Raw genomic sequence first — 18,742 nt, 5'->3', positions numbered from 1 at the left:
TATCATACAGTTTTACCAAAATATCCTTATCTTTCTTGCTCACCAAGAAATACCTTTAAATGATAAAATCCTGTGGTTTGTGGATATTATGTGAATGATATGTTTGTAACAGAAGATTATGTTAGCTGTAGAACTGAACACTAGCCATTTAGCTTAGGACATCTCACACACTATGTGGAGTGTTTGTTTTGTTACAGATGAGAAAAAGGGGTAGTTCTTGTGATTAGCTGAATTACTACTTAGACAGAAGGTTCTGTTATTTACTGCCATGAAGGTCAGGCGTTTTGATCTGCAATGCCTTTTTCACAGAATAAAAGTTTTTAAATGTCAGCTATAGTTTCAGACAGCCATGGGATGTTGGGTCCCAAACATGCAAGTATCAAATACAACACTCTATCCTTCTTTAAATGCTTTAGGATTTAATGAAATCACATGCAGTCTCTAGTATAACAGCACAGCTTGTTCTTATGGATTTATGTGCTAGAGAGAAGCAAACAAAATTATACTATCAGTGAATTATCTACCATTAGTTTGTCTAGAAGGCTCTTCACAAGCTGTTCTTTTCACTCTTGCTTGTTGCAATAATAAATTTTTTTTATGTCTGACATTACTTTCTTTTTATGTGGTTCATGAACAAAAAAAAACTCAGAACAAATCTTGCAAGGTTATCAGTTCTTTCTTTGCTTACCCTGTAGTTCAGTTTTATCTTTTCCCAGAAAGATCAAACTTGTTGAGACTAGTTTGTTAATTCCCAGATGTAGCACAGCCTAATCCCTGAGGTTTGTGCAGGAATGTGCTAGTTCTCCAGTCCCTTAATTCTTCTAATGAAAAATAAATGTATCCAATGTCATTTTAGTGAAAACCAATGGTTGTTCTTTTCAGTCATCTATAAATGTTGAAAAAGAAGAAAAATGTTTAAAAGACCCTATACAAGATGAGCTCTTTGGAATACTTACCATTTTTTTCCCACGTATTTGTGTGATTCTTTGCTGCAGTATGGCTCTAGGCACAACCACAATGTCAATACAGTTCATGTGTTGTTTTTCTTATTTAGTGAGAGCCTGCAATTACATAGCCCTGCAGGTTAGCAACCAAAATATATTGCACATCAGCGATTTCAATTTGGTCCTAAACGTTTTGAAGAACAGCTGCTTCTCCGTTCAAAGAATACTGGAGCCCTTCAGGAGGAGGAAAACTCTTAAATGGTTACAGCACATGATTTACTTTGTCAAGCTATTTTTAATGCAAAACTGGGAACTGCTTTCTCCCTAATGTAAAATGGGTATCAGACTTCTTGATCTAAATAAGAAGGGCCTAGGAAAAATTTAATTAAATGCTAATGGAATAGTTTGGGGCTTCAATGGCAAAAAGCAGTACAACTAAATATAAGTTAATTGCTAATTTTGTTAAATAAAGCTGCAAGCTGTATAAAAATAATACGGAAAAATAGATACTATCCTATTGTTTTCTCCTAAGCGTTATTGTCTATTACTAGAGGCTAGATCATTTTTGGAAGGAGTATTAATAATGAAAATTCTTGTTAGCATGTCCAAAATCAAGAGACAGTATTGACTTTTACAAGATTCAGAGAATATCAAGTTTATAAAACTATATCTGGAGTCTTCAATTAGGACATCTAAAATACTACTTATTAGATATAGAAAGATTAATACTAGGGATAGTCTTTCTGAAGAAAAAATAATTGATATCTCTAGCAATCAAAACAAAAATAGGTCCTTCAGAATTAAAATATTTCAGGACTTCTCTTGAATTTGCCTTTTCTGTTTTAAGTAATGGAAAGCTACTATTGTTCCATTATGTAGAAGTTGCCAGCAATTCACAGTATATTTTAGTTCCAACTTTGTTCTAAACCCCATTTTATCAGTTGCTGGAAACGATGAAATTTCCCATATTTAGTCTAAAATGAAAGATGTTACTTTTGGGAGGGGAGGGAATAGCTTCAAGCCAATTCATTTTAATCAGGTTTTAATTATTCTAGCACGATAAGTATTTCTGCCTGTATATATGTAAAAATTTTATAATTTGAAACAACTGGAACTAGCTTGGCTTGTGGCCTGATCTTGCAATTGCTTGTACACCAAATCTGTCTCACTACTTCTTTGGGACTGTTCACATGTGTTAGAATTAATGAGTTCTTGTTCTGTCATTCTCAAAGAAATCTCCGAAGGTACAAGCCAAGTTTGTAGCCAACTGGCTTACTGTGTTTAAATATTTAAAATTAAAAATATTTTGAATTATCATATATAGGTTTAGATGGGTTAGCCTTAAAACTGGCACAGCTTCCCTATTATTATTTCTGTTCCAGCAGTACCCGGCAACATTTGCGAAGTTGTTATTGTGCTAGGTGCACCGAATGCAGTCCAAACGATAGACTGCTCCCCAAAGAATTAACATGGCTTGTTATTTCACCAGTTTATATTTGCTGAGGATCATAAGATCATAGAAGTTGAGAACACACCTCTGGAGGTCTCTAGTCCAACACCCTGGTGAAGCATGGCCAGTTTAGGTCAGATTGGTCAGGGCTTTACCCAGTCAAGTTTTGAATTTCCAAGGATGGAGATTGCATGACCTCTGGGCACCTGTTTCACTGCTTCATCACCCTCGTGGTTAAAAAAACCCTTGTCCTAATAGTGGAATTTCCCGTGTTCCAGCTTGTGCCTGTTGTCTCTAGCCCTATCCCTCTACACCTTCAAGAAAAGTCTGGCTCCATCTTGTCTATACCCACCCGTTACATTTCTGTAGATAGCAATTAGATCTCCCCTTAGCCTTGTATTCTCAAGGCTGAACAAGCCCACTTCTCCCAGCCTCTTGTATGTCCTGGTCTCTGGCCCCCTGCCTGTCTTGATGGCCTTCCAGTGTAGTATGCTGTAGTATGTCAGTATCTTACTTGTGCCAGAGATCCCAAAACTAGACACCGTGATGCAGATTTGGTCTTGCCAAGCAGAAGATCCAGAATGTCTCCCTGAAAGTGGCTTTGTAAGCCATAGGCTGCCCCAAATGCACCACAGCTAGGAACACTTGGCAAAGGTTCATATCATGGTTTTATTCTCACTTTTAGCCAGTGTAAACTAGTACTGCTGTTGAAAGAAGTTAATTGTTTTGGGTTGGCTTTTGAGGGTGGTGTGGGATTGGGGGTGGTGTTAATTTTAACACAGATCTGCCTTGCAATCCAGTTTGTTTCCTGGCCACACAAATGGCTGTGCTGGCACAAGAGAATGGGCCATGTGGACAGGAGTAGAAGGGAAAAGCTGGGCCATTTTTTTTCCGTAGGAGTGCTGGTTTGTGTCAATTTACTGTGACTAGACTCCACAGTCTAAAGAGACACGGAGAGTTAACTAAGATTAGTGAGGATTATGGCCAAGAACCTCCATATCAGTTAAATTAAAAGATTCAGTTAAATTTCTCTTCCACTTTTGTGAACAAAATTAAGAAAATTCTGTGTAGATTAGTTATATAATATCCGCCATAGATTTATTCTGACAGCCATTTTGTGGAATGTCCTCTTGCTTTAATAGGTTCATTTAACAGAGGGGTTTTATGAGGCTAACTGCAGAAAAATACAATTTTTAATTTTCTGCTGTTTTGTACAGTACTATGGCAAATGTCCACGTCAGGCTTTTAGTATTGTTATTTAATTTTTTTCTTTACATAACCATTAGTTATTTCCTTCAATTGTACCACAGTTTGTTTTTTAAATAAGATTCTACTGAAGGGAGGAACTTAAAAACTCACCACAGTATTTAACATCAGTTGACATTTACCGCAATCTCTAATTATTGGCACAGAATCTGTCTGGCTTCTGCTGCTTTTATGGTTCTTCCAGCTTGTTCCAGTGTTTTTTAGCTTTACCATCCTGCTGTAGATGAGTTAGATGATAGTGGTTTCAAGCAGTTGAAGATCTACTTTTATACAGACTGTCTGTTCAAAATAATTAGGTTTATTGGTATAGATTAAAAGAAAGATTTCTGCAAAACCTTTCACATATCAGTCCCAGAACAGTTCTTTCACTACCCAAGTAAAAAATCCTGTTGACTTGAGACGCAGCAAACACAAAGAGGGGTACAACACTAATCTTACAGCATGTGCGTTTCATTAGGAACAACATTATATTTAAATACTTCATTTACCTTGCTCCTGAGTTTACAGAAGTGTAAATACCAGGTAAATAAACCCAAATTAGATTTACTGTTTCTCTACCAAAACCAAATCCACTTTTGCCCTGGAGACTTTGCAACATAAGTAGAATGTTTGGAGTTACTGCCCTTCATAAAGTACATTGAAAATTCAGTTAGCCTGTTTCAGTCAAGCATTTGTGTTAATCCATTTTTATTCTTGTAACGTGATGTGCCAGGTGTTCTGAATACAGGAATGCATAGTTTGTGCTCCAGAGATCTTAAAATTCATGAAGAAACACAGACTCTTTAGACACTTGAATATTAGAATATCTTTTATTCTGTTTATTAAAGAATATACCATATATTATAAATAGTATATATTCTATACTGTTTATTATCTATCTTTAGTCACTCCAAAGCCATTATTGGTGTATTGACTGCTTCCAGACCTTGCAAGAAGATACATTCAAAAGGTTTTGTGAAATACTTTTTGAAATGTTCTTATTTGAAAATTCTTCTGTAACCTTTTAAAAAATGAAATGTTTAATTTGCTTAAATAGTTTGTACTCCAAGAAGAGAAGTTTGAGCAGCATGGTGACATGCCAAAGAGAAAATTGAATAGGTTTAGGTGCCTCCTTCTAATTTAAAGCTTACTATGTTCTTGTCTGGGATCAGTGCATTTAAAAAAAGTAGTTTTAAATTATGTGTACGTGTTAACCACACCTTGCCCCTGCAGTGCACAAATTTACCCACCAAGGCCTGCCACACCACATTCTGCTTTGTAGCGATCAGATCAACAATGCTTGAAATCATTTGTGCATTAGTCTAAGTAGAGACTGCAGAACTTGGTCCTGTGAGTTTGAAAATTAAAACCAGTAAGTACTCTGCTAATGATACTATAAACTCTAGGGAGTGTGTTGGCATAATCTGGCCCTTCAGAGCCTAAGGGTGGCTTCTCTCTCCTGGGTCAGGCTGAAAACAGGAAATGACAGTGGCGAGCAGTGGGCTCTGACTCACGGCTGGGGGCGGTTTACTTTGGGATGGCTGTAGTAGTTCCTGTCCCCAGCTGTCTGCCCTCCCTCTCTTTACTACAGGCATGGCCTGTGCTTTATGGAGCAGTTGTTTCATCACTATAGTTTACAGTCCATTATATCAAGAAGTATGTATGATGAATTCAAGTTTCCGTGCTGCAGAGGAAGGTAGTTTGAAATCTTTCAGCAGCTGTTTCCCAAGAAGCTGAGCTGCCCAGGCAGCAGAGATCAGGAAGTGTAGCTGGTCAGTAGGTTCCACAGTAAGTTTTCCACTGAAAATAAGCCCTAAGAGTGTGGAAGCTGTGCCCAGTTATGTGAAGCTATGCGGTTATCTGAAAATACTTCAGACTGCATTTTTCAGGATCCAGAAGCGACCTTGTAGTGCAAGATAAAGTAGGACTTCCCTCTTCTCAGGCAAGCAGGACAAGATTTAGTAAAGACAGAAAAATATAATGTCTGTTTACTTACAATTGAAGGCATACTGTATTATGCAGGAGAACTGCCTGCTAGACTGTTTCAGATAAAACACAGTATTTTCTCTTCCCTTTCTTCCTATTTCATTCTTGTTCTCTTCCCTGCCAAAAGAAAAAGTTCATGACATTGGACAATGCTATGCCATCAAGAAAATGTATAAAGTGGCGAAAAGGGTGCTTGATTCTGAAGTCTTCGTTGCAGATTTGGGGGAAATTTTTTTCTTAGTTGGGCGGAACTAGAAGAGATAACTTTAAGAGCCAACTGGGAGAAGTTGACTTAAGGTCACCATCTGTTAGAAGAAGAGTTTATCTGTGTTTGTACAGAGCCAACACAGAGAAGTCTCAGTCCTGGCATAGGCCTATGGACATGGCCTTAACACAAATATATAATAATCTTGCAATGGGCCTTTGCCCAAAGAAGGCTTCAGACAACTTTCAGGTATTCTTATCTGAAAATATATATTGATGTAAACAGTGTTGCCAGAGCTGAGCAATTATTTTTTTTCCTTGAAGATATTTTCCCTTGTGTTTTCCCTCTAGCTGAACACTGAGAATTTAAAAAACTATTTTAAAAGTTTCTCACTTGGTGATAAATATCCCCCAACAATAGTGACCGAGGTGCCGTGTAACATTTTTCACATTAGACTGCAAAATGGCTTTTGCCAAGACTGTGTCATTGTGTCCATTTCACAGATGAAGAAACTGAGGCACGTGGGAGAAATATGATTTTACTAAGGGTTGCATGCCAGGCAAGTCGTAGAAGCTGGAACAGAACCCATGCCTCCTGCGTCTCTGCCTAGGCTGCTCTCCATTAGTCTTCTGTGCCTGAAGTACATGCTGATTTCAAATGAGGAGCAAGACATAGCTGAATATCAGCGTAGGAAGTGGTTTCATGATCATCCTATAATACACAGTTTAAAAAGATATTAAGTAGTGTTTTCAAATGCAACTGTTGTCCAAAAATGAATGCTGTCACATTATGATTTTCATTTGCGTGGGTTATTTTCCAGGCAGAAATTTTAACGGGCATCCCAGTTGGCAACCTTGAAGATGCTGAAAAGGTGGGACACATGCTGTTAGAAAGAGGGTGTAAGCTCGTAATAGTTACTCTTGGAGCAGAAGGCTGCATGATGATATCAGTAGAAGAACCTATTCCAAAGCACGTTCCTGCTGGGAAGGTCAGGGCTGTGGACACTACGGTACGTTTTTGTGGTTTAACTGTCTTACTTTGGAAAAGACTGCTTAAGCACTAAGGGAAAGCAATGAGTAATCAGCCAAATCTTTGGGCACTGGCACAAAGGCTAATTTATGATGTGAAATTGATATCTTGCTTCCAGGCTCTCATATATTAAATGTCAGTTCACTTGAGTTTTATAGTCTGTATTGTAGATGTGCTAGAATTATTATACATACTGATAGTATCTTCATGTTTCTCTTTTACTGAAGTAGGTACCTGTCTCTGACTGTAATGTGTGATGCCAGTGGCTTGAGCTGCAGGCCTGTTTTTTCACCTTTGCCCAGTCGTACAGTTCATCTTGTCTAGCACTCAAATGCTGTGGGAGAAAGGAGGTACTACTACCCACACAGTCTGAACCCGAATGTTTGGCTCTTCTGACACAAGCATTAATTGCTTAGCAAGTCTAGCATAAAATGCATCAAAGGCATAATTTTTACAGAATATAGAGAAAAAACCCAAAAGTTCTTGCTGCTTCAGATTATTTATGATGGTTAGTAAGGGATACTTGGTCAGAGGCATTTTAGTCTTTGACATGAGGGTGATATTTTTTTACTTCCTGCTCAGAATCAAATGCAGAAAACATAATCTAACAGACCACTTCATACAATAACCCCAGCAAAAAATAAAAATAGGACAGGCAATAGTTAAGATAGCATTGCTATGAAACCCTTACCACATTGCACATATGGGGCTATTTTGTGTTCCTAGTATTATCTGACATAAATCCAAAATAATTCCAGTGGAGTTACTGAGAGCAGAGCAGGTCACGTTGTATGTACTAACTATACATTTAAATGCCTGTTATAATAACGTCATATTACATATGTTCTGTTACAATAGTTCATTAAAATCCTGGAGATTTTACCATCTGGTGCATTCCATATCTGAATTGCATTAATAATAACTAGTTCTTGTAGCATGTTTTTTAACCATGGACCTCATACTGCTTCACAAAGAAGGAAAGCAACTGCTAAAAAGATGAGGAAACAGAGGCATGGAGGACTGAAATTACCTAGCTCAGTAGCATGCAGTGGCAGAGCTAGGAGTAAAGTCACTTTGTCTAGAACAGAAGATCACTCATAGGCTAGGACTGTGATGTGCTGTTACTGTGGAAGGCTTTGTTTCGCTGTTAATTTTAATTATTTTCAACTGAACTCTGAAACAAAGATACTTTGGCTTTATTTTCCTCTTTTACCCCATTGTCATTTAGAAGTTTGACCTTGAGTTAGTACTAATTTTGGAATGTCCTAAAGTTCTGGTTAAGAGAGGCATCACTGTACTGGACTGCGCATAAGGTACTTTGTAGGGGACTACAGTCACTTAACTGCCTCTGCCAGCTTTTAGCCCAGAATCAGAAATGCCATGGGAGTTAAAGGCAGAGCTCCCAAAGCTGCCCAGAAGCAGGATTTATTAGCTTGGGAGCAACACCTTGTGAACCTGGCGGTACAGCTTCTTGTTTTGAGTTGGTAAATCCACTATTGCTATCAAAGCTTATTGTTAGAGTTTTTCTCTGCATCACACAGAAGTGATGAAGAAGAAACATGTGTGATCTGCTTCTTCAAAAGAAGCAGAAAATTGCTGCCAGATCAGCTATTGTTTAATATCTTAAGATATTTGCTGCTCTTGGAATAAAACAGCAATACTGAAACCACACACTGTGGCTGAAAAGTGCTTTTTATCTTGCCTAGCAGTTCAGAGTTTCATGACTGAACTAATTTACTGCTCGTCTTTTTTTGTTGTGGGTTTGTGTTGTTTTTGGGTTTTTTTTTAAATAAAAGCAATTTCTTTGAGTTTACTGAATCCTTGCCCTGCCTCCTTGTGGCCAACAGGTTATTGGCTTTCACATAGCAGAGGATTTTCACAGTTAATTTTGTTAATCTACTTAAATACCAGTGGGTTGTTTTCAGTAAAACAGCTGTGTTCGGTTTACTCTTGCAGACTGAATGAAAAAAGATGTGTTGGCCCTCCATTATAAAAGTCTTACAGTGCTTAGACTGATTATCACTTTGCATGAAAGCAAGTGGTTTTAAAGCAACCCTTCCAAACACTAAGCAAAATAATGACATCCTCAACTAACCTGGATAACTGTATTACTAAAATAAATACTAATCGTTCTAGCTGGACATGTTATTCTCTTTGGATGCATGTCTGCAGTGGATCCTTCCCCAGGGCAATAAGCTCAAGCTGTAAGGTGTCGAAGCAATAGCCACCTATCCCCAGAGTATTCAGAGCTGTTCACATGCATGCTCTTAGCATGACATTTAATACTAAACAGAAGTCGCTACCTTAAACTGCCCTGACTTCAACATCTTGAGGGACAAGGCGGTAATTTTTTAAGATGCCATAATCCAATCCTATTAGGTTATGTGCCTGTATCCACACTGACATTGTTTGGTCTGCAGAAGGTAAAGTTTCTGACAGACAAAGAGTTAAATGATGTGTATAACCTGTCATAGGATTTGCAAAAGGTTACAGAGTCCTTATGAGAACCATATGTATTAAACCAGAATTTGCCATTTAGAAGATACACATATAAGATGATACAAAATGAGCTTCAAAGTCCTCTTTCACTGTAGAAATTTTCCCATAGCTGCTACCATTGCAAAGTCATCACTGTAGCAGTGCAGTTTCAATACTGCCTCCTGGTCAGTTGTATTGTCCACAGCAATTCTGAAAATTTTTTATGAGAGAATACTTGGGTAGGTCGAGCCACAAAGATTAAGAACTTGACTTCCTTGTCTCTTGTCCACATTCTCTGTGTTTATAGGTTCTTCAGAGAGACTAAGTGTTGATAGTCTGTAGAGCTTGGCTCTTCTACCTAGCCCTTGAGATGGTTAATCTAAGAGTTTATTAGCAAAACACTGGGAAAAGCTGGCTCCATCTCCTGCTCTGTGGTGGAACATGTATCTTCAAGATCGAAAATTTGGCATTTTTTACCCACACTAAATCAATACTATAAAGGGAGAAAATAGGCTTGTTGATTATTTTTTTTTTTTAGCACTAATTATCTTAATGTGGGCTTTACTAATGTATGCAGTGCTTCCCATGACTGTTAGCAGAGCTCTTCATACACAGTCCAAAACATGTAGAGCACGAATAGTCGTTTAGAAGGAAGTTTTGCAAGACATGGTATTGTAAAGCTGAAACATCTGTTTCTCCTGTTATAGCTAAATAGTGCAACAAGCTTTTGTTAAGAAAATAAACTTTCCCTTCATTTTACTAGTTTCTGCCAGCTATTTTTCTATATGCAAATTTTGAATAAAAATAAAAATAGGTGAATTATTGAAAAATCATCCTCAGATTTTCTTTATGAAAGAAAGAAATATCTGTTTAAGCCCACTAGGCATATCAGTTTGTATTTGAAGCAGATGATGTATGTAAGATATGACATATAAAAAGGTTCTAACATGTAGATAATATAAGAAAAATACACATTATAATCTGTTTTCATTACTTGAAATAGTTGCTTTTAAATCTACTTGATTACATGAAGTTAAATATATGCATTTATTTTTGCAAGAAGCTGTTTCCACTTTAGGTGAAACTAATACATGACACTGCATTAAAATAACTATGAAGGGTAATTACATAATTCCATTTATATGACACTTCCTCAGTTGGTAGCAGAAGGTTTCATAAACCATTCACAAATTTGATAAGCATTTCATAGAAAACAATAATATCATATACACACATTTTGCAGTTGCATGTGCGCGAGCGTGAAGCAGTTTGCCTGCTGCTGAAGCAGAAGCACAGCTGAGGTGGAACACAGCAGCTGCTTACGAACACAGCTGCGGGACATGACCGAACACCGTCAGGTCAGAATTGTACTCGAGGTGAAGTGGATAATCTGTGTGATGAACCTCACAATGAATCTGGATCGTGGCATCTGCTGCTGCAGTAGCCCTGAACGCGTTGTCCTGGCAGACACATGTGCAGTCTGATGGCAGAGAAGGTCACAACATCGTCCATATTGGAGAATGAAGCTCTGCTTTTTTTGCCCCTTCACCCTCTCTCTCCCCTTCTGCTTCTGACAATCACGCAAAGTGTAATTTACAGCACTATTTACATCTATTTACATTTACTAATTATATTCCATTGAAACTGCCAAGGAAAATTTGTCAGAAGAATGTAATTACTCAAAGCTGGAATTTGGCCAGCAGTGAGATTAGTTCCCTTCCATTTTGCAAAAAAGCACTATGGGATCTTGCAGAGCCGAGCACTTCAAGTGGCAGTTGGGGACTAAGCTGAGCCCCTGAGGTACTGCCAGAGGCCTGCCTAGGGCTTGGTATGTGCAGGTGGGCTTTGCGGAGACAGTCGGGCTGTGTGGAACTCCACCTTACTTGGAGTCTGGGCTATAGAGGGTTGTCTGTGCCAGGCCTCCTCTGGAGGTGGGGCAGTCTGGTGGTCAGTGGCTACGGCAGGCTGGAACATGTCTGCTGGCTGTGGGGCTGCTCCCTGGGGCTCGGGCCTTTGCCTTTTACTGTGGTTGTGCCTTGCAGTTGAAGGTGGGGTGTCCTGTCTAGGATCCATTTTTCAAATTGAAGGGTTGGCACAGGCAGAATCTCTCCTATCCAGTGGCATTAATAGAAAATGGGGTGCTCTCTGACTAAGCAAGCCAGAGCTGCCTCACTGGCACCCCCCCATTTCCAGTTTGAAGCACAGTGGTCACTTTGGAGAGGGAAGTACTTTAGGGTTAGTTTTTGTAACCTCTGGTCTACTCCAGACCCCAGTTTGGATCAAGATATTGAATAACATCCACACATGCTTGCATCAGTTAGAGTGAATTTCTAATTTCCATCCCATCTGGTCTTTTAAATACATAGTACCGTTGCTCTGCTTAATATCATCAGCTTCTACTTAATCTCTAGGTTTACACATGCCAATGTTGTGTGCACAGAAGCCCTGCATTAGCACACTCACAATCAGATCAGGCATCTGCATATCTGGCTTAGGCATGGATGTATTCTCTGTAAAGGCAAATGGAGACCCTTGAGCAGACAATATTTAAATGAAAATTTGGAATCACTTTTCACAATGATGCCCCTAGTAATCACAGCAAGTCCATGGTTTCCATTTTAAGTCTCATGGAGAGCCCAGAATGTTTAGCTTCACAATGTTTCTAAGCACAACCATTACATTTTCCGTATCTTTTCTTACACTACCCACATTTTCCCTGTCTGGCTGTGCTTTTCGATACAGAGTGCACAACCAGCTGTGAAAAGCTGAGGAGATCACAGGTTGAGGTGTCATGCTTATAAACAGGAAACTAATTTACGAGACATGATAAAATTCAAAATTTAATCTACTCAGTTATGCCTGAAATTTGACATGAGTGTATGATTTATTCCGTATAGTCCTTCTCTGTATGACATTCACAGTGACAGATGATACATACTATTTGTCATAATCATAAATGTTACCATTATTTTTTCATGTCAGTTCTGCAAAATGAAGGCTCATTGCTACAATATGAATTCGTCATCAGATGTTTGTATTCAAATCCTATTAAGTTTCCCTCTGATTTCTTATTACAATATATTAGATCTGGCTCCTTTACAATAGAAGAGAATTAAAAAGGCTGTCTAAGCAGTGGAGTGCTCACTGAGCAGCTTTGTATTGAACGCTGAAGATGTTACACAATCTTTATTTTAATAGAGCCTCATACAAGTGTATAGCTATATAATTTTAGATATGTCACAGTATTCGGGCCTGTGCAGTAATTGTGGTCTAAAGAAGGCCGTGTGGTTTAGCCGTTTGAACAAAGGACTGAGTAAGAATTCCAGGGCTCTGCAAAAGACTTGCTGCAAATCCTTGGGAGAGTTACTTGTCTTCTTTGTATCCCAATTTATCTATCCATAAATTCGAGCTGCAATTAATGTATTGCATATAAACCATGAGAAGTCTGTTAGAGATCAGAATGGAACCTGGGAGGCCTTTTTCCCAGGCTTGTCATGTAACCTCAGGCCAGTTGTGCTTCTTTGGGGGCTTTGCAGACTCATTGAAGTTCTTCTGCTTTAAGTTGAGAGGTCTTTTCTGTAAAAATATGGTTTACACTAAAATTCTCTGACTTAGCTGTATCTCTGGTTTGGAGGAAGCCTGAGCCAGAGGAGTGAAGTGGACACTGAAATAAAGCCTTAGAATATAAATAAATCCAAAACAGTCCTCCTAATAACAGCAATTCTTTGTCTCCTGACTTTGTGGCCTAACGTCTGAGGCTCAAGGGGATATAAATACAACACTCTGTGCAATGACTAATTACTCAAAATTCTGTGCATCAGCAGAAGTGGGACTTGTGGTTGACTCTAATATTATCAAATGCCTTTGCTATTTAATAATCTTGTAGCCGTACATTATTTAGCATGCCGTTTGCACAAAGAACAGTGATTTTATTTCAGCTATCTCTCAACAAAGTAAAAATGCAGCTGGTAGTAAATGAAGCATTTGGCAGACAATGTGTCTGATGTACAGTTCTCTAACTTGCTAAGAAGAGAAAAATGTTGTCGAGCGTTTAACCTTTTCCTACCCAAGGATGTAGCAAGAAGGAGTAAAGTGACCACAAAGGGCAAGGTCATCTTTTTTTTCTTTTTCTTTTTTCTCTTTTTTACTTTTTCTTTTTCTGTTTCTTTTTCTTTCCTTTCTTTTTCAAGGAAAGATAAAAAGTTACTGTCGGGCAAACAGCTTATCTATCAGTGGGGTTTATTCACACACCAACACAGAGTAATTATGCCCAGAGCTCCCATTAACATCCCGCAAACTGACAGCATAATAGCTTCCTTTCTTTAACATGCAACCAAAATAGGTTAATAAATAAGTTCAGTTCCAGTCATAGCCCACTTTCTGACTTAGCCTTCTGCATTCCCTCTTTTACAAATATGGAATCCATTGAATTTTGGAACAGAAAAACCATGAGGAATAAGTTAATCTGCCAGACACTCCAATCAGCAATCTGCACTGTAAATCTATTTAAAGCTGCATCTATTATGTTCTGAAGTTCAGCTCAACTGTGAAAGGGCACATGACTGAAATCACTGCGTTTGAGTTGACTCACAGTTAAGTGTAGATGAGAATTGCTTGGCTCATCACAAGTTTCTGCTTCTGATTCAGGTCTTCTAAAGACACTTCAGTTTTTGAAGGCTTGGTCAGTGGCCTAAGGGTATCCAGGTATCCAGTGAGGAGAGGAATTGCAAGAGTTGCATCCCTCTGCACTAGCAGTCAACTGAGAAAAGGTGGAGCAGGCTGGATGTGCCCTCTTTCCCCCTTGAGAGCAGAAAGCTGTATTATCCCCATTTTACAGATAGGAAAAATGGAACAAAAATGTTAGAGATTAGGTGCTCTGAAGTGCTAGCTAAAAATGTCCTGCTCCAAGTTACATAGGGAGTTGGTGTGATGTAGCCAAAAATGAAGCACAGGAATATATATTGTCCCATGCTAGTCTCTTAACTTCTAGACAACATTGTCATGGAAGGAAACACTGTTTATCTGCCTAGTAACTGTCTATTTTAATCTGTAGGAACAAACAATGTAAACAAAACGAGCAAACAGAAGCAGGCTTGTACAGAACAATTTGCAGCCTTGTTTTCCAGTGGAAGATTCCACAGACCACCCAGGCTTTGCTCTAGTCCTTTTCTCAACCACGGAGCATCTAATTAAATCCCTCTCCATTCCTGACTCTAAGTGGAAGAGAGCCTACAGTCCTGTACAGTTTCTTTCCAGATGGAAATGCATAATTTAACAAAGATACAGCTGACAGAGAGAAGTGGGCCCAAAGCACTATTAGCATTTGCCACAAATTGCATTAAATTACAAGGGGATACTTAATGAAGATGTAGAATAAAAAGAAGATTAAAGCCAATATTTAGTTTTCTAAGCCCCTTCTAAGATTGCAGGGTGCCAGGCAACAAAAACCTCATAGTTAAGCTGAATTTCTGTCTCAGTTACTTCAGTGATACAAAAAATCGTTTGGTTTTGCTACACACCCTCAGTATCAGGTCATGACATTTTGTCCCATTGTGTCCTACAGCTTTTTCCGTGTATAAATGGATACATTTATGTGTACAAATAAAGTTCCTTAGCACCTTACGTTATTTACTACTTATATACTCACAACACGAGATATAGTATTCTTACTGCTGTTTTGTAGATGGGGAAAAAAAGCACTCAGGGACTGGCTTGTCACTGGCAAGTGAACCTGCTTCCCTTCATAAAACCGTAACTTCTTCTCTATGCTTCTCTTCAAAGACAATTAGGACTGGAGGAAAAATTTTGTCAGGGTATCAGCTGTCTCATTTTTAGAACTAGACATCACTGTAGATGTCCATGTAAATGAGAAGGTACATAGCAGTGCAGAGTTGCTTTGCATTGGATGATTCTTGAAACCCCTAAGGGGTTTCAAGACAGGTGCTTTGGGTTCACTGCTGTCATACTGAGAAATATTCCAGGTTGGAAGTTAACCCACTTGATTGTTCTGGACAGAAAAAGGTAGGGCACTGGCAGCATTTACGCACCAACTCAAATATTTTGTTTGGGGTCTCGAACACATGAAGCATACAGCATCCAACATCTGGGCCTGAGATTACATTCTGTTGAGGTCTAGGGAAGATGAGTTCAGAAATGTCTTGAATCTATCTTTGTGCTATCTCACTTCTGGGATGCTTTAGTAAAGGAAACAATGGTATAATTTATACAGGTTGAGAGCGGAGTAGAAAATGAGCCTTTTATTGCTTCTCTTGGGTTAACTATGGCTTGCAGCGCAAGTCAAAATCATTGCAGCAGAACATGCTGCATCCCTTTTCTTGATTTGCTCTCCTCCTCTTGTCTTTATGATGAAGCCAGCACAGGGTCTCCTCCAAGAGGATGTTCAGTCCTGGTATGTAGCTAACCCTGTGTTTGGAGTGGTTATTGGGTCGCCAGTGCATGCACACAAGACAGTGTCAGCCGTAATGGTGCCCAGCACTCTGGGGTATCTGAGCTGCACAAAGGATGGAGAGGAAGGAAGACCAACTGTGTGCAGCTATCCTTTCTAATTAAATTCCTGCAGTTAAAAATAGCTAGTGGAAGCTGGCGCTTCTGGCACATCCAGAGCGTCACCTTCCCAAGTATCTTTTTCTGGCCTGAGCTGTAGGAAGTTGAAAATGTGATCCGCTGTGTAATAGTGCAGCATATTCTTGGCCAAACTCCTCATCATTTTTTACCTCTTGCATTTATGGTTAGCTTACAAATGTCATATGCCTCCTTTTCTTCTTTAAAGCTAGGCTCTGCAGAACCAGGTATCATCCTGGCTATTGTGGAATGTAACCTACTCTTCTCGTTTTGTTCACATCAGTTCTGGCTATGATGAGAAAGAGGGCAAACCTGGTTCTGGAGCCCCTTGCCTACTTAGTTACCCAGAAGTGCCACTTGCAGTAATGTTGATATTGAACTAAGGCCTGATTTCCCCCAACAGAGTTTTCATTGCCAAGTAATTTTGGTCACTACAGAAACCAGAAAGGTTTGCGTTGGACCAGTGATATTGCATAACTAATTTTCAAAAGAACAAGAACAGAGAAATGAGAATAGTGGGGAAATCAGGCTTCTTGCTTTTGCAAATTCTAACCACAGAATATGCAAGAAGTTTTATTTCTTATCAAGAATAAAGGAGTTAATCTTTAGCAGCCTGTCCCATGGACAGAATATATTTTACAGCTTCAACTAGACCAATGTAAGGAAACTAAAACCATAAGTTTTGGTGACTGATGGCAGTAACCTACAGGAATGTCTTTAATAGCCAGTTTGCAGTCGAGTGTAGTGATTTTGTCACTTCTCTCAGGGTTTTGTTTTGTGTCTCTGTGTGTAGAGATAGACATACAGATATAAAACCAGCTATTCTAGAACAGCTCAGCTGTAGAAAACCAGATTCCCAAATTCTGGCAGCAGTGTTTGTCAAATGCCCAGATGGCTATAAGGAGTATTGGTTTTATTCATTTCAAAGCACAAATAGACACAGAAATACAGGGGAAAAGTAAGGAGAGTCTCTGGAAGCTCATGCCTCTTTGCTGGTGTCTGTGATTTTGTTACTGAAATCATTAAGCAGCCAGTGTGTTCGTTGGAAAGGTCCATTTTACAGGGAATACCACAGAGGATGCCTTTCTGTCAGAAGCAGTGCCTTGGTGCTCACCTACTGCAGAACACCATGAGCGAGGTGTGGGAGCCCTGTTTTCTGCATGCCTGCCCCACAGGTTACGGACAACAGAGTGAGTGGGTAGCAGAGAACAATACTCTAGAGCAGAGCAGCAGTTCTGGCTTGTAGGTCACATCTAGCTGAACTTAGAGAGCGGAGATAGAGCTCGAGTACTCATGAAAAAGATTAGACGAACTCAGTGGGAAAAAGAATGCAGGGAGCTGGCAAGAGGACAATGCTAGAGTGAGCTCAGACAAAAAAACCTCCTGAAGTTTGTTGGGTTTTTTTTCCCTCCAGGATATGTAGTTCAGAGGTAGGCGGGAGCAGTGGCCAGCCAACAAAGGCTAGATGCTGTGGTTTTGAAAGAGGCACTTGAGCATATGGAGCTTTCGTGCAAAAAAAGAATGTTTTTTTGATCAATTCCAGGCGAGATGGCAGTTGTGTCATTCTGAGTGCATCTCATCAGATTAGATGGGATCACTGAGAGTCTTCTGGCATTTTCAGTCTGAGAGAAAAAACCACATGTGGCTAGTGAAATTGCCCAGCAAGGAGATTTCCCCCTTCTGACTTGGCTGTTGGATTATGGGGTCCTGAAGCCATGTCAGCCCCTGACGTGATACCGGGTAACGCACTCAGTGACAATTTGGCTAGTTTTCTCCTGGTTGGGGAGCTCACTGTTTGGAAGGGAAACACACTGCCAGTATTTGCAGTCTACTATCAGAGTAACGTGATGTATTCTGGGCAGGGCTTTGGCTCTTGTTTCATTTGTTCATTAAATGAAATTTGTGAATTAACACATAAGTGTGAGCTTTGTTAGGAAGAAATTACAAGTTGGCATGAGCGTGACATGAATAATGAAGGGAGTGAAGTACTTCTCAAGGAAGTGAGATAAGTGAGGCTTTTCATTAGAGTAAGAGAGTAGCTGCGTGTTGTTGAGGCTTGATAAACCAGTTTGAGAAGTACGAATCAACCTTCCGAGGAGCTGCTATGTTTAGGGCTGAGCTTCAACCATGACTGATTCCATGCAAGTTCAAACTTTGGGAAAGGTAGATACAGCTCCTGTAGCACATTCAACTGAAAGTCCATCTTATTTCTGTTAATGGCAATGTCTGCATGCTTCCCTGTTGTTGACACTTCTTGGTATATATGCTGTTCTTTGCAAGTGTGCCACTGCAGAGTTTTGTATTGAGCTGAAGTGTAATGAGAGTTTTCTAGTACTGTGCTTTGTATATGGTAAGTTTTCTATCTGCACTCCAGCAAAAATACAAGTGCGAGGGTTTCCTCTGATGGTTTTGAGTTTCTCTGTGAGGTATGAACTTTCAGATCAAATGAAAGGAGGTCACAGATCATAGCTCAAGTGTGAAACCAGGGAAGAAGCAGGTACCAAGGCAAAAGCTAACTGAAGCTTAAACTAAAAATGTACACAGAAGTGTATCCTAAATTGAAATATTCCTTGCTAAAGTATCTATAACTCTGGTAGCATAGGAATCAGAGTAGTGGTTGAATTGTTTGGTTGACAGGAATCTCACAGGTTCAGCATCATGGATCTGTTGTTTTCAGAACAGCGTGTGGAGTTCCTGGTTCAGTGCTCTTACTCCATTGTGTAAGAAATAAATAAATTCATCACCTCTCATTAATGCTATCTGGAGTTGAAAGGAGTTTATATGAGCATCAGCACACGGAATTGTTTCAATGATTCAGAAAAC

The 18,742-nt window shown here is 39.3% G+C and overlaps 1 protein-coding gene across 1 annotated transcript in view; it reads left to right on the top strand.

Annotated features, from left to right (window-relative positions):
- RBKS (ribokinase) overlaps window positions 1-18,742 on the top strand; it is a 69,750-nt gene that overhangs the window by 42,313 nt on the left and 8,695 nt on the right. Inside the window, exon 7 of the mRNA XM_074897060.1 lies at window positions 6,651-6,839. Within this exon, the coding sequence (XP_074753161.1) occupies window positions 6,651-6,839 (189 nt within the window). The remainder of the gene's footprint in view (window positions 1-6,650; window positions 6,840-18,742) is intronic.

Source organism: Athene noctua, chromosome 1, assembly GCF_965140245.1.
Source record: "Athene noctua chromosome 1, bAthNoc1.hap1.1, whole genome shotgun sequence".
Lineage (NCBI taxonomy): Eukaryota > Metazoa > Chordata > Aves > Strigiformes > Strigidae > Athene > Athene noctua.
Note: the sequence above shows the minus strand (reverse complement) of the source record. Positions and strands in the feature narration are given on the sequence as shown.